The sequence below is a fragment of the Phacochoerus africanus genome, chromosome 5 (assembly GCF_016906955.1).
Source record: "Phacochoerus africanus isolate WHEZ1 chromosome 5, ROS_Pafr_v1, whole genome shotgun sequence".
Lineage (NCBI taxonomy): Eukaryota > Metazoa > Chordata > Mammalia > Artiodactyla > Suidae > Phacochoerus > Phacochoerus africanus.
The window spans coordinates 48,411,705-48,427,321 of record NC_062548.1 but is presented as its reverse complement, the minus strand read 5'-3'; the positions used below and the strand labels follow the sequence as shown (position 1 = coordinate 48,427,321).

The 15,617-nt window shown below is 39.2% G+C and overlaps 1 protein-coding gene across 7 annotated transcripts in view; it reads right to left on the bottom strand.

Annotated features, from left to right (window-relative positions):
• ANAPC1 (anaphase promoting complex subunit 1) overlaps positions 1 to 15,617 on the bottom strand; it is a 95,835-nt gene that overhangs the window by 17,986 nt on the left and 62,232 nt on the right. For 6 of the 7 annotated variants that reach the window (XM_047781195.1, XM_047781193.1, XM_047781192.1 and 3 more), the window contains 14 exons: positions 14,681 to 14,815; positions 14,425 to 14,507; positions 13,451 to 13,529; positions 12,622 to 12,696; positions 10,523 to 10,599; positions 9,914 to 10,004; positions 9,764 to 9,817; positions 8,645 to 8,838; positions 7,816 to 7,902; positions 5,341 to 5,458; positions 4,338 to 4,415; positions 3,970 to 4,037; positions 2,408 to 2,546; positions 540 to 626 (listed from right to left, as the gene is read on the bottom strand). In XM_047781195.1, the coding sequence (XP_047637151.1) occupies positions 540 to 626; positions 2,408 to 2,546; positions 3,970 to 4,037; positions 4,338 to 4,415; positions 5,341 to 5,458; positions 7,816 to 7,902; positions 8,645 to 8,838; positions 9,764 to 9,817; positions 9,914 to 10,004; positions 10,523 to 10,599; positions 12,622 to 12,696; positions 13,451 to 13,529; positions 14,425 to 14,507; positions 14,681 to 14,815 (1,365 nt within the window). The remainder of the gene's footprint in view (positions 1 to 539; positions 627 to 2,407; positions 2,547 to 3,969; positions 4,038 to 4,337; positions 4,416 to 5,340; positions 5,459 to 7,815; positions 7,903 to 8,644; positions 8,839 to 9,763; positions 9,818 to 9,913; positions 10,005 to 10,522; positions 10,600 to 12,621; positions 12,697 to 13,450; positions 13,530 to 14,424; positions 14,508 to 14,680; positions 14,816 to 15,617) is intronic. The other variant, XM_047781199.1, reaches the window with a different exon arrangement.

The following is a 15,617-nucleotide window of genomic DNA, read 5'->3' as shown; positions in this document are numbered from 1 at the left end:
TAGCCTGGCCAAGCACTGCTGGGGTTAAGGCTTTCACCAGAGACCTGAGGCCTTGAGCGCAGGCCCCAGCTCTTACTGGCTGTGTGATCTTGGGCGTGTGCCATCTCTAAGAGGCAGTATCCTCGTCTGTAAAACTGGAACAATAAAGTTCCTACCCTCGGAGTCAGAATGAAATGAAAAAATTACAAAGAACACTGAGCAGAGTGCCTGATACAAAGTGAAGATTCAATAAATAAGGCAGGAAGGTTATTTCACTTAACTCTCAAGATAATAATGTAAGGTAGGTTCTATTATAATCCCACTTTCAGAAATAAGGAAACTACATCTCAAAGAGGTTGGAAATTTCTCCCAAGGCCACACACACATGCAGGCAACAGGGTATGTTTAATTCCTATATCCAATCCTAGCCATCTGAAATGATGTGCCTGAGGCATGTCATCAAATCAAAGATAAATATGAATATTAAAGATTCTTTTGGTGTCCACAGATAGAAAAAACAAACTCTAGTCCTAGAACTGAGCAAACCATATAATATATACCTGCCCCATGTTCACAGTTGGTTTGCAGAAATATTCGGCAAATGAAAGAAGTGCTGGATCAGAAGTGAATGCTGAAATTGTTTCAGGCTAAAAAATAAACAAACAACAAGTCTAAGTGAGATAATAAAGTTTGTCTGTTTTTCGCTTTTTAGGGCCACACCCACAGCACATGGAGGTTCCAACTAGGGGTCGAATCAGAGCTACAGCTGCCGGCCTACACCACAGCCACAGCAATGCGGGATCCAAGCCACATCTGCAACCTACACCACAGCTCAGGGTAACAAAGGATCCTTAACCCACTGAGCAAGGCCAGGGATCAAACCCGCAACCCCATGGTTCCTAGTCGGATTCATTTCCACTGCGCCACAACGGGAACTCTGAGATAGTAAAGATTCTTTTCCCTACTACAAGTTATAATACATGCAACTGTAAAAAATCTACCTTACTTTTTTCACCCAATGTTCCCACACAACCCAAGGTTATAAAACTTGCTAGTTTCATCAACCTGTTCTGCTGAGAAGCTTTAAGAAACTTTTTGCACAAGTTACCATGAGCTACTGATTTATCAAAATGCAGATGAAAACAGGTGTTTCTTAATACAACTAATTCAAAAAAGGCCCCCTCCCAGCTTAACGAAATGAAAGGCAAACTAGAAACTAGAATTTTACTCAAAAGATAAGGAAAAAATATTATCACCTTAATAAGCCATTCACAAAAAGACAAATGCAGTCTTAAAGTCATTAGAGTCATCACAGTCATAGAGAAATCAGCATGGTGGTTGCCAGGGGGTCAGTATGTACTAACGGGAAAGACTAATGAAAAGAGTTATGGAGACAGACGGTGGTGATGGCAGCACAACATGAATGATTTAACACCAGTGAACTACACACTTAAAAGAGTTAAGCCAGTTAATTTTATGTTTCATGTATTTTACCACAATTTTAAAAACTGGAAAAAAGAGTGGAGAGGAATATCACTCAAGGTTCAAGACTGGAAACAGAATATAAAGCTATTACTATTTTCCACTGAGGTTTACATTTTAATTCTGAACTCCCAGCAGGCAGGAAATTGAGATGTCTTTTAATTTTTACATACTTCCCCCCATTCAAACTTGAGTCTAAACTTATTTATTTTCTTTAAAAACTGGATGAGAGTCTTTGAGATGGGCTCTAATTTATATAAAAGCAAGAGTGCTAATCCAAGATAAACTGTCCAAAAATCCTTCAAAAGTATTTCACAGAGACCCTATTGAATACTGACAAAATTCACTGATGTCAACTACATCTAGTTATTCACTGGAAACAATTACAAAGGCTCAGTCATGAGAACTAATAAGTGCTACCTTGCAAAAATCTTTTTTAAATTTTGCCATGAGTTAAGTAAATCCTGATAGATATGAGGATTAATAAATTTATGATTATTAAGCTAATTTTTTTGTGTGTTAAGATATAGTCTGACTGTCCCTGTCAATAAATGTAAATCATCCTTAAGAGTCCTGGCAGATAGCCCATATTTTATAACGCTGTCACTTAAAACAGCCAACAGGCCCAAGGTCATTCAGTACTTAAAATCTGCAGTGATCAGAGAGAGCAGATCTACCTAAACGGTACCATAAATGTCCTCACTGAGGTACATGCTTTGCATGGACTAGTGGGATTGGAACCTATTCCCTCTCATGGTTCAATTTTTTTTTTAAATTGAGGTATAAGCAACATACAACATTTTATTAGTTGCAGGTGTACAACATAATGATTTGTATATATTGCAAAATGACAACCATAAGAAGTCTGGTTAACATCAGCATCCATAGTTATAAAGACATTTTTTTCTTGTGAGAATATCATTCAGCTTTTACCCATCAATGCTACCTTGAAAGCCCGAGCTTCAGAGTTTCTGTTAGCCACAGTCTGGGCCAACAAACTTTGCCATCCCATTGGATCCTCCTTGTAGGAGAGCTGACCTGCTCTGAGCTTAACATATAAAACTCCATCCTTGGCAAGAATTGACCTGACAGAAAAAGAGAATGAATTTTACATGAGGTATTACCGGCAGCTGTTGGCTGGATATGAAGTGTTTCCCAATTCTATGTTCACAGGAGATGAGGTCTTAACAGCTTTCCACTAAAAGCTTCCATTTACCATGTCTAAACTAAATCATGCCGTATAAGAAAATCGTAATAAAGCTGTTTTTTTCTGCTGTCTAGATTCATGGAACCTCTTCGATAAGGAGGCATTCTGACTATCTGCTCCAGTGCGAACTTCAAAGGAAGTATTTTATCCAACACTTCTTCATATTCCCTATAAATATCTATTGATTGGTTTAGAGCCAAACAGAAAATACTGCCGCAAATCTTAAGATAGAATAATATAGAAAACAGCTATTATATAGATAGTTTGGGAGAAAGAGGAATAAGGACTATACTATAAAAACTGTTACAAGCTTGTTAAATTTTCTGGAAACATAAATACTTAATTTACACAGTAAGTGAGGTATGAAATTATTAACACTCTCTGCTCATCAAAGTAATTACTTGCATATGATTATGCAAAAGCAATCTACCATAATCTTAGTTTTATGAGAACAATCTAACAAGAGAAAGATAAAAAGGTACAACAGAAGATGTGGTCTGACAAACACCAACTGTTACAAGTTCCCTTTGTGGACATATAAATCAGCCTCATTTTCTTAAACTAAATCTTTCATTATTGCTCCAAAAGACAATTTCAGGAGTTCCCATGTGGCTCAGTGGCTTAAGGATCTGGTGTTGTCAATGCTGTGGCTCAGGTCACTGCTGTGGCATGGGTTCAATCTCTGGCCCAGGAACTTCCACATGCCACAGGTACAGCTGAAAAAAAAAAAAAAAAAAAGACAATTCCATTACTGTCTAAATATAAGTCACTTCAAGTTTCTCAGTGAATTAATATAAATATTTAGGGTTTTATTTCTAAATTTAAAATTTAATTTTCTGTTTCAAGACACAGACCACTTTATTTAATATACACTCTACATATTGTCCTGGGTGAGATTAAAGGATGAGAAGGAGCATTCTAGAAAATTATCTATAATTTAAACCTTCCCTTGGAGTTCCCATTGTGGCGCAGTGGTTAACGAATCTGACTAGGAACCATGAGGTTGCGGGTTTGGTCCCTGCCCTTGCTCAGTGGGTTAACGATCCGGCGTTGCCGTGAGCTGTGGTGTAGGTTGCAGACGCGGCTCGGATCCTGCGTTGCTGTGGCTCTGGCGTAGGCTGGTGGCTGCAGCTTTGATTCGACCCCTAGCCTGGAAACCTCCATATGCTGGGAGCGGCCCAAGAAATGGCAAAAAAAGACCAAAAAAATAAATAAATAAATAAATAAATAAATATAATTTAAACCTTCCCGTACATTTCTATTCCCTTCACAGACACACCTAAGAAATTCAACATACTTACTTCAAGTGTTGTGTTCCCTTGCTCAAATCTATGAGCAGTTCCCAGTATCGTGGACCTTTAACTTTAATCTGCCAAGATAAATATAATCAGTCAATCCAATTCTGGGAAAGTGCTAGTTTGACAAAATGAAACCCATGCTTCTTAGAGGAAATAAAAATAACTGGGCTGGAAAGAGACATGGAGAGGTTAACAAGCTCCATTTCCAGAGGAACATGTGTGCGAATCACATTCTCCAGCCATCTACCATCAGGGAAGAGCTCCCGGCAAAGACCTCTGCTCCTCCTGCTGCAGCTTTCCTACCTTTAATGCTACACTACTCTGGCTGAAGGTAACCCCGGATAAATCCCCCTAAAACACATCCTACTCACCTGCTTTAAAAGGTGGAGTTCTGGAAGAAGGGTGGGAGCCATCAATTCTTCTTTGGTTTGTTCATACCACTGAGTGCCCTTTACAAATGTAAAAGAACAGCCACAGTTCACTGCATAGTCAGGGAAAGTACAAAAAAAGACATGGTTCTACACTTCCAACTCCCTGCAGTTTGTAGACAGACTGTCAAACAGCATAAAGTCCTCCGACTCTCAAGTCTGAAAGGGCTCCCATTTACAATCCTGGGCAGAGCAGGCACCACCATCTACACTCCAAGCCCTGCACCAGCCAGCAGTACTGAGGCCTCTGGATCTCTGCCCACGTGTCTTCTCTGCTGAGAACATGAGAATGTGCCTGGCTCAGCCGGCACACCTCAGCCCAGACATCAGGTCTAGTGTGAAGGCCCCCTTATGATGGCTTGATGGGAACACTTTCTGCACCCCCTGCATCCCACACAAACCTCCAATTATCACACGCTACTCTTACTGCATCCATGCCTGACTCCCCAAAGGACAGAAGCTTCCGAAGGAAAACGACAATGTCATTTCAGCTTGGTACCCCAGAGCCTAGCAGAGCTTCAATATACCAAAGGTCCCTAACAATTTCACAAAGGAAGGATATATGACTTAGAATCTATCTGTGGATCTAAATCAAAGATCGCTCATCACGTACACAACCTTGGGTTTTAAAAGCACTGCTAAAAAATCTAAGAATCACTATAACTCAATTCATTTTTTAGAAACTACTACCAGCTATGTAAACAGGGGCATTTTCAAACTACACACTCTAAAGACAAAAGAGCCGCTGACAATCTCTAAAATACCACACCTAGAGAAGACAAAGGAGCCTGAATGGCCTGGCAGGGTATACAAGAACTTCGGAAGTGTCAACTTTTATCAGAGTTCAACTCACTATTGCCACCTTTTAGAACAACACTTTCAAGATATTTTGACTTGCAAAGATGGGGGAGTGGCAATAAGGTTACAAATGGGAGGGGAGTGTTACCTTATAGGTCACTTCTAACAGGGCGTAGCACGGCGTGTTTGTATCCACATCCACAGGAACCAGAAGCCTCGGTTCCGCAGCTAGCACATACAGGTGCCGGAGAGCCTGGAGATGGTACCTGTTCACAGAACACAGACAGGTGGTAACAGGCATGGGCTCTTCCGACTGCTGTGGCCTACAAGCAGAACCAAGTCAGAGCCAGAGTGGCAGCTTCCCAGGCCATCTCCTAAAGGAAGATGATGTGATTCAACTAAAATGTAAAGGAGAAATTCTCTTTAAAAAAAGTCTGGACAGGAGAGCCTTGATTCAAGCATTCTTTACTTGAGTTTTCAGTTAAGAGGTTTTAGAGGGAAGTAAAAATTATCTAAACATGAACATGTTTAGTTATGAAGTGATCACTTATAACATCAGTTTTCAAATATCCTTTTCTGTTCAAAACAGGCATCTCTTTCACCTCCTAAGGGGTTTACTTCCAGGTCTTTTTTTTTTTTTTTTTTAAAGGGCTGGTAGGGAGGAGGGAAAAGAAAGGGTAACAGTTCTTCTTAGATGGCAAAGCATTTCTACACAAACATCCCTGAACACAAATACATTCATAAACACCCAGAACACAGTACACCAAAAATTAATGGGTGAGGTATTTTCTTGCTGCCTGTGTGCTTTTCTGAGTTTTCAAAAAAAAAATTTTTTTCCCCTTTTTAGGGCCACACCTGTGGCATATGGAAGTTTTCAGGCTAGGGGTCAAATCAGAGCTGCAGCCGCCAGCCTACGCCACAGCCACAGCAATGAGGGATCTGAGCTGTGTCTTTGACCTATACCACAGCTCACGGCAATGCTGGATCCTTAACCCACTGAGCAAGGCCAGGGATGGAACCTGCATCCTCATGTATACTAGCCAAGTTCGTAACCCACTGAGCCACAACAGGAACTCCCTCAAAATTTTTTTTAAACTTTAAAATTTCTATTTTAGATTTTAAACACATAAAGATGTTTTACATTTTTAAGATCCCATTAATAAGGATAAAGCAAGACTTCAAATGTGGCCACTGGTCATGTGGCCTCCAGAATATAAGGGGTTCAAGTGTCCAGAGGAAGAGGAAGTAGAAACATTTGGTCATCAGCACTTGGGAAGACCACAGTGGACTTTGCAGACCCAGGAACGGTGGCAGCTACTAAAGGGCTGATTCAAAGGACTAATAAAGGGAAATTATAGTTTATTCAAGGAGCCACTTGACTGAGCCACTGAGCCACACAACTGCTAGCCTCAAACTTGAATCTTGCCCACAGAAAGCTTTTTAGTGTAGTAAGTTGGCAAAGTAAGTAATTTAATTTAGTTGTATCACACATAATTTAATTTTAGTTATATCAATACCCTCCCTCTTCTCACCCAAATTTACCCACCCCGTAAATCTATCAGAAATAAAATCAATCAAGGCTAGAAAAAAAACTGATACATATAATGTTCTTGGTGCTTATCACCAAATTGTTTTAAAACAGCTGATACTTTGACCAGCAACATGTGAAAGAGGCTCTCCCATGTTCTCTATACCACAGCGACTTCAATAACTCAAAACAATCTTCCCTAAACTGACCAGTGAGAGACCACTTTGCCGAAAGTTACATTAATTTAACAAGAATATTCCTATGTACCACCTACCACTAAAGTTTGGACTTTATATCAGGCTACTTTTGTAAAACATTCTTCTCTCCTTCATTACTGGTGGTACACTGGATTATAGTTTTAAATGATGGCTTAGTCACTACAATGAGTGCTCCCTCTCCTGATCCTTCTCTGGACAGAGAGGACACGTTGTGGGGGACAGGGGCTCAGCTGAGCTCACTGGTGATAGCAAGATATCACTGGGATACAAGGAGACATTTTCTTCCCTTCTTACACAAACAGCAGAGATTGGCTTTGCCTGAAACTTCTAGAGAAACTGAAGTGTTGGTGGCTCTTTGTGCGCTTATACGCAGAGCTGTGGCATCATCAGATGCTTCTTCAGACTGTCCGAGGGTCTGCGGCTCGCTGCCACTTCTAAACTGCAGGATGCTTTGCTGCACTTCCCTCTTCACTCCCCTCTTTGTCATTTATACAAAAGTTCTCAGCATTCATGTAAAAGAGGGAAAAAGCAGAATTCATACAGACACTGCCACTAAATCGGACAAATTCCTCTCTTGGAATTAAACAAGTTGCCAAGACACATACAGCTTCTTTTAGCTGCTATCTTTTTGCACGATGAGCTCTTCCCTAAAGGGAACCTGTCCTACTGACTGGAGAATGGTGGAAGGCTGATCATCCATCAGATGCCCAAAGTTCTCTTCTGGCTTAATATTCTGAGAGAGAAGCTTTTCAAAAGATTTACCCAGGAAGATAACTAAGTTCAACAACAGAATAAAGCTAATCTGGAAATGAGTTTATGGAACCAAAACACACTCAAACTATTTCCTTAGAGAACTTGAGAAAATCACCAGACTCACCGGTTGTCTGTGCTGTGAGCTGGGAAGTGTGGGTAGAGGGCACAGAGGAGAGCAGCGATGGAAGAGTTCGATGTGCTCAAAGAGTACCTGCAAAACAAACCAGGAGGGACACATTCATTAACCTACAGTGTGAACCTTCACGGCATTCTTGAGAATCAGAAAATTGGGGTGTTGTGGCAAGGCACACTGCTGAGACTAACACCTTGATCAATACAGGTGTGTCAACACTGTGAACATTTTACTTTACAGTTAGTTCTTAAGCCATGTCAACATCATCTACCATTTAAAGCAGAAGCAACATCTCATTAACAAATGATATATTTTTTTTTGTCTTTTTTCTTTTTAGGGCCTAACCCATGGCATGGAGGTTCCCAGGCTAGGAGTCCAATCAGAGCTACAGCCACCAGCTACACCACAGCCACAGCAACACCAGAGCCTAGCTGCGTCTGCGACCTACACCACAGCTCACGGCAACGCCAGATCCTTAACCCACTGAGCAAGGCCAGGGAATCGAACCCGCAACCTTATGGTTCCTAGACAGATTCGGTTCCGCTGAGCCACAATGGAAACTCCCCATTTAACAAATGTTAAATTTCAAAACTTGAATTAGTAAGCAAAGTTTTAAACTAAAAGAGTGTAGTAGTGAGCACCGTGAATGCAATCCTAAACCCCAGATACTTAAAACTGGAAACAACTTCTTCTGTTTTATTTTTGGCTGCACCTGCAGCATAAGTCGCTCTTAGAGATCTTGCTCATGAGATCCTTTTCACTGAGAGGGGAAAAAAAAATACACACACACACACACACACACACACACACATTCATTTACCTTCCTCCTCCCAAAAACAGAAGTCCAAGGGCCATGTGATGGGCTAAATGGAAACCATAGTTCATTTCACCACCTGTTTTCATGTGCAAGAAGCGACAAAGCTGCAAAACCTTCAAGTTCCCCGAGCCAGCCATCACCATGGCCAGAGAGAGCAGCACCGCACTCAGGCAAGTCTCCAGGTTGTAAGGACCTGTCTAGAGACGAGAAAGGTAACATACTACAACCCTGGTGCAACATTTTCTTTCTTTCTTTTTTTTTATTTTTTTGGCCACCACTAGGCATAGTGAGGTCCCAGGCCAGAGATCAGATCCGAGCTGCAGTTGCAGTCTAATACCGACCGGATGGTTAACCCACCGTGCCAGGCTAGGGATCAAACCTGCGGTCCAGCACTGCAGATGCTTCTGATCCCACTGCGCCCCAGGGGGAAGCCCTGCATTTTCTTTTATCAAAACTCAATCGGCCATCATTACACTACAAATGTTTACAACTTTTAAAAACCTGAAAAAACAAATATTTTCCCAGATGATGGAGTTTAAGTTCAGTGTCAAAAATTCAGAAGAGAAAGCATCAAAAAGGAAATAAGAATCAGTTGGAATACTAACAGCTATACACATCTGGCTTTCTTTTTTCTCCACATCTTTTCCAGTATCTTTTTTCTTTTTTTAATGAAACAGATATTACTACACACAATATTTTTAAGCTTTCGAATCTATTATATTATAAGCAATCTCCACTCAAAAAATTCTTACAGAACCTGATTTTGATATAGCTCCTCTATACAACAATGTAAATATACCATAGTTCATTTTTTGATTACCTTTAGGACTTTTTATGTTTCCAATTTTCTAATATTATAAATAATGTTGACTAAATCTGTGTGGGGTTGGGGTTTTTTTTTTTTTTTTTTTGGCCAGGAAATAAATTTGCAGTCTTACTATCATCAGAGCAGTAATCCTCAAAAGCAACTGCATTTTGACTAAGAACTAATCTTTTCAAAAAGCAATTACCAGCATTCAGTACTGAGAATGGAGTAAGGCAACACAGAAGTAATTGAATTATCAGTGAGTTTTCTTCAAGTTTAATTTTATTCCCAAGGAGAATCATCATAAAAAGACTTACTACAGAAGCATTAGGTGCAGACAAATAAGTCATAAAATCTTTTGCAAATTTATGCTGGGAAAACAAAAGAAAAAAATTTAAGGTTAAAAGAAGCATACTAAGGCTCTGTAAAAAATAAAATAGAACAGAGTAAATGAAGATATTTCTTACCAAACAGTTAAATGCCGATAAGTTTTCTGAGCCAGCGAATCGAAAACCCAGAGACAAACAAGCTCCTGCAATTATGTAGACATGTGCTTGCCTGGAAACAGACCACAAGAAATTTAAATATTGTCCCTGTTTTGCTTTAAAATTTATTATTACTATTATTTGGGGGTAAAAATAATAAATATTCCTGTTCTCTATCCTTCTGGGAACGCTCAATTGTGCCTCTGCTCAATCAACAGATTTCTGTCTACTGTTCTTCAGCAGAGGCATCATCTATTTGGCTCTGAGAGTGTGCCTCCTGCCTGCACTGTTTCATATGCAGCAAAATATAATTTCTAACAATCACTGCCATTTTTTTTTAAACAGGAAGGATAAAAGAGCAATTTAACACAAATTAAAATCTCCAGCATTGTTTTTTGAGGATATAAACTCTACACTTTAGAAAGCTAAACAAAAATCGAACTTGTGAACATCAGATAAACAATGGTTAGAAACGTGGCAGATTCAGAATCATTCAAACCAAAACAGTATTACTCCTATACAGTATATTTCAATTCATTTATCTGACAGATGCTAGAGTAGCTAGTTTGTATTATACAATTCATGACTTACGACAAAGTTTCCAAATTCAAATCCTCTGAGCAAGGCAACTCAATTTCACTGAGAGAGATACTATTTTCTCTTATAATCTGTCGAGATAAAAACAAGAACATGTGGACATTAAATTCAAGTTACAGGTATTTAATAATTTGAAGAATACATACTGCTTATTATGGCTGTATTTACATAAAATAAGCTTTATCAAAGCATTTTATTCAGAGGCCTATATTGAATGCAATCACATTTCTCATTGAATGAAATCCAATTTCAAATCTAAGATGGGCCAAATAACAGGACTAAATGAATATAAATGAATATAAACTGGAGGACTTTAGTACATTCTGAATCAATAACAGAGTAATAATATTTCACACCAGTCAACTAAAATAAAAAGATGATGACCACAGGAGTTCCCGTCGTGGTGCCACAGAAACGAATCTGACTAGCAACCATGAGGTTGCAGGTTTGATCCCTGGCCTCGCTCAGAGGGTTAAGGATATAGCCATTGCCGTGAGCTGTGGTGTAGGTTGCAGATGTGGCTACTAGAAGGTAGGCTTCTAGTATTAAGCCTACCTACCTACCAAAGGTGAAGTTAGTTACTAGATTCACTACCCAAGCTGAACTAAACCATCTACGTTAATCTATAACTAGGGTTTACAAACACTTCCCTTTCAGCATAGGTAGTGAATAAGAATGTTTTAAAAAAAAAACACAGATTATCTAGCTTTAACAAACAAGAACTTACTTGATTCACTTCACTTAAAAAATACAAATTAGGAGTTCCCGTCGTGGCGCAGTGGTTAACGAATCCGACTAGGAACCATGAGGTTGTGGGTTCGACCCCTGCCCTGCTCAGTGGGTTAAGGATCCGGCATTGCCGTGAGCTGTGGTGTAGGTTGCAGACGCGGCTCGGATCCCGCGTTGCTGTAGCTCCGGCGTAGGCCAGCAGCTACAGCTCCAATTCGACCCCTAGGCTGGGAACCTCCATATGCCGCAGGAGCGGTCCAAAGAAATAGCAAAAAGACAAAAAAAAAAAAATACAAATTAAAAAAAAGGTGGAGTTCCCATCGTGACTCAGTGGTAATGAACCCGACTAGGATCCATGAGGATGCGGGTTCGCTCCCTGGCCTTGCTCAGTGTGTTACGGATACGGCGTTGCTGCGAGCTGGGGTGGAAGTCCAAGATGCAGCTTGGATCCCACGTGGCTATGGCTGTGGCATAGGCCAGCAGCTGAAGCTCTGATTTGACCCCTGGGAACTTCCATATGGTGCAGTTACAGAACCCCTCCCCCCAAAAAAAGATAAAGGTATGTATTTTCTAAACGTATGCATATAAGTACACAGAAGTAAAACTTTTAATATTTATTACTATACTTTCTTTTTTTTTAAACAGCCACACCTGCAGCACCTGGGAGCTCCCAGGTTAGGGTTCCAATCAGAGCTACAGCTGCTAGCCCATGCCACACCCATTGCAATGTGGGATCCAAGCCATATGCGTGACCCACATGACAGCTTGCAGCAACACCAGATCCTTCGCCCACTGAGGGAGGCCAGGGATCAAACCCGCATCCTTATGGACACTATGTCAGGTTCCCGACCCACTGAGCCACAAGAGGAACTCCTATTCCTATAATTCTTTTTAGAAGACTGTTCAGAAAGCATCATTTCAGGATGCTTTCTATAATAAACCAATAAGTATTCAGAAGATGCTTAGATAAAATCTTCTTATGTACTGCAAATCATCAAATCATAAACACCAAGTCCATTAAGTAACTGAAAACACTTATTATATACAACATAAAAAATTATCACAGGGTAAAACAGTACCTTAAATAAATATGTACCTAATTAGGATAAAAACGTCAGAATACTTTTTTAGGGTTCTTTGAGACGTTTAGTTTTTAAAAAAATCACAGTTTCTAGGGCTCTGTAACTGAAAAAGGAAAGTACGGTCTGTGCTCAGCACACAATCTTAAAATGAAAGTTCCTATGTTTTCAAGAAAAACATCAATACTGCCTTCAAGAGAAAAAGTACTTTCAGGGTTTTGGAAATCCCACAAGAAATCATAATTTCACGTGATTAAAGATATAATACTTATTATATATACATACTTGAGGAACGTTGCTATCAACCCACTTGGAGTTTGGTAAAATATCATCCCATAAAATCAGGCATCGAGCAAGTGTCTTAAAAATACAGAAAAATTAGTTACAGCAGATAAAGTTCATAGATTTTGTAACAAAGTCAATATCATAAACAGAACAATTAAGAATTAGTTCTGAACTGATGAACATTTTGAAAAATAAGGTATATAGTATCAACCTAAGCTAACACATTAAAATAAACTGAAGATTTACATTTTACCACAAGAAGACCCCCTAAAATTGAGTTCATCATCATCCAAGTTTGGATAACTTGGAAGAAGTTTTTAAAACTTGTTCCATAAAAGAAAAAGCATACAGCTCTGTCACCATAATTTAAAGCCTTTCATATGCTAAGTACATTTAACCATCAAGGCAGAGGAAAAATTTGAAGCAATTATGTCAAACAATTTCTGTTACTAATAATGCCTTTAATAGTATGATTGCATCCTTAATAACAAAAGAGTGCAAAATAAAGAGGTAATGAAGCCCTAGTCAATTATTGCTTAGTAGGAAGTTTTGAATAATAATGTGAGAAGCTGAAATGTCACTCCAAGTTTTACATATCAATGCGGTTGCCTTTCTTGGCAATTTCTACAGTTATACCAGGGGAATTTCAAAAGAATACTACCAATTTTACACACACGCGCGCGCGCGCACACACACACACACACACACACACACGATGGATCTACAGTAAAATGCTCTCTTAGAGAGACATTTATATTTGCAAGCTAAACTTAAGAATCACAATAGACTCCTCATGTTAACAGAAAGGAAAAATAGCAAAGTATCATACCCTAAGTAAGAGAAATTCTGGCTTCACAAAGTCCAGCAAATACATGGTGTCAGGAGCTCGGAGCCAATCTGCAATGGATCTGTTGGTGGAGGATATCAGTAAACATTATTGCTCAAAAAGAGGGCAAGATAATCAAGAATCCCAAGACAAATTTCAAGAATTTTCTCTCCACTCCAACAACTGCCCTATCTTTTTGCCATAGTATTTTACATTCTCCAATGTAAAATTTATTAGGTATGTATGTATGCCTTACTACAAGCTTCCTAAGGACAGATATCTTTAGTTTTGTTTCTTCAGTGAAATATCTCCAGTGCCCAGGAAGCAATGACATATGCCTTTATGAAAACAATGAATAAATCTGGTTTTAGCCACCCTGTTAATTTTGCAAATACTCACTTTTTCTAAAAAAGGAATTTACAACTTTGAAAAATTTCTTGACTCTTAGAATGTTTTTTAAATTAAGACTTTTAGAACATAGTTTACTGTCTCCTGTCCAACTTACTCTTCTATGCAAAATGTCAAAGAATAAACACCAAAAGTCTACTTTCAGGTGTCAGCACTATTTACTAGGGGTTGGGGAGGCAGAAGGTATGGTCATTAGGCAAGCTCTTGAACTAAGAGCTTAGAAACCACTTTTTATGAATGGTAACCAGGAATATAAGAATGTTAAGTATTTCTAATTTAACAAGTCCTCACAACAAACAACCTACAAAATTAATGGAAAGGAATTTGGACACTGCTTGATTGCCAGTGACAACTATAAAACAAAAGTGGCTAGAAACTGGCAACTATATTATCAAATATCATTAAAATAACAAAATGTATGGTTTTTGGATAAAAATCTATATAACTTGCATTTGACAGCACTAAAACCAGGCTGATCTAGCACAGGGGAGATAAACACAGTAAGACTATTTAGTGTTCCTAGTGAGGTCAGAAAAGAAGTCACACCATCACCGCAAGGGATGCAGTACCTGTTGTTGGTTTTTAGGTAGATCATTGCCAAGGCAAGAGTGGCACCCGGACAAGTTACATCCACATTTATGGTATCTCCTTCCTATCGAAAGAAAATCTTATTTGCATAAAAGAGTTCTGAATTATTTTAAATTCTTCTGAATACTAGCCTATGCTTAAAATTAACATGTTTACAAATGTTGGCATGAAAACTACTATTTTCATATTAACTTCCTAGCTTCCACAATGTTGATCTATTGCTTGATCTGGACTTACTTTGATTTGGTAACTTGGAGATTTGTGTTTCTCCCTGTGCATCCCTGCTTGAAAGCGCCGATGGCCTCCAACCATGTACTGATAAAGCTGCTCAGGCACATTGAGATCAGACATGCCTATCAAATTACTACCATGCTGGAAAGCAAAATCATACACATGTGAAAGGAGGTCTTACGGAATGAGATCCGTAACACATACTAATGACAAAGAAAAGAAACTATCTTCAATGCCAGGTATCTGAGGTTTTTTATCAATTAAAATACTTTATTAAAAATCATTATACGGAGTTCCCGTCGTGGCGCAGTGGTTAACGAATCCGACTAGGAACCATGAGGTTGCAGGTTCAGTCCCTGCCCTTGCTCAGTGGGTTAATGATCCGGCGTTGCCGTGAGCTGTGGTGTAGGTTGCAGACGCGGCTCGGATCCTGCGTTGCTGTGGCTCTGGTGTAGGCCGGTTGACTACAGCTCCAATTCAACCCCTAGCCTGGGAACCTCCATATGCCGCAGGAGCGGCCCAAGAAATAGCAACAACAACAACAACAAAAAGACAAAAAAAAAAATCATTATACATATAATGCAAGTGAATACTTTCATTTCATAAAATACACAAAGGTTTCAAAATACAGTTAACTGCATTAAGAGTTAAAAAAATACTAGGTAGGTAAATGAAATCTGAACTATGAATATGTGAATCCTTTCACTACTATGAACTATTCAGGCAATAGTAACTATAATAATAACTTACTGAACACTTAACTCTCTTCCAGGGAAATTCTGGGTGTTTAACATGGATTAACTTACTTAATATAATTCTATTAAAAAGTTCAGTTTTAAAGGTGAGAAAAGGGAGGCACAGAGAGATTACACTCAAGGCTACATAGTTATTAGCATGGGGCTACATAGTTAATGCATATAAAACAAGGCAATTTGGCTCCAGT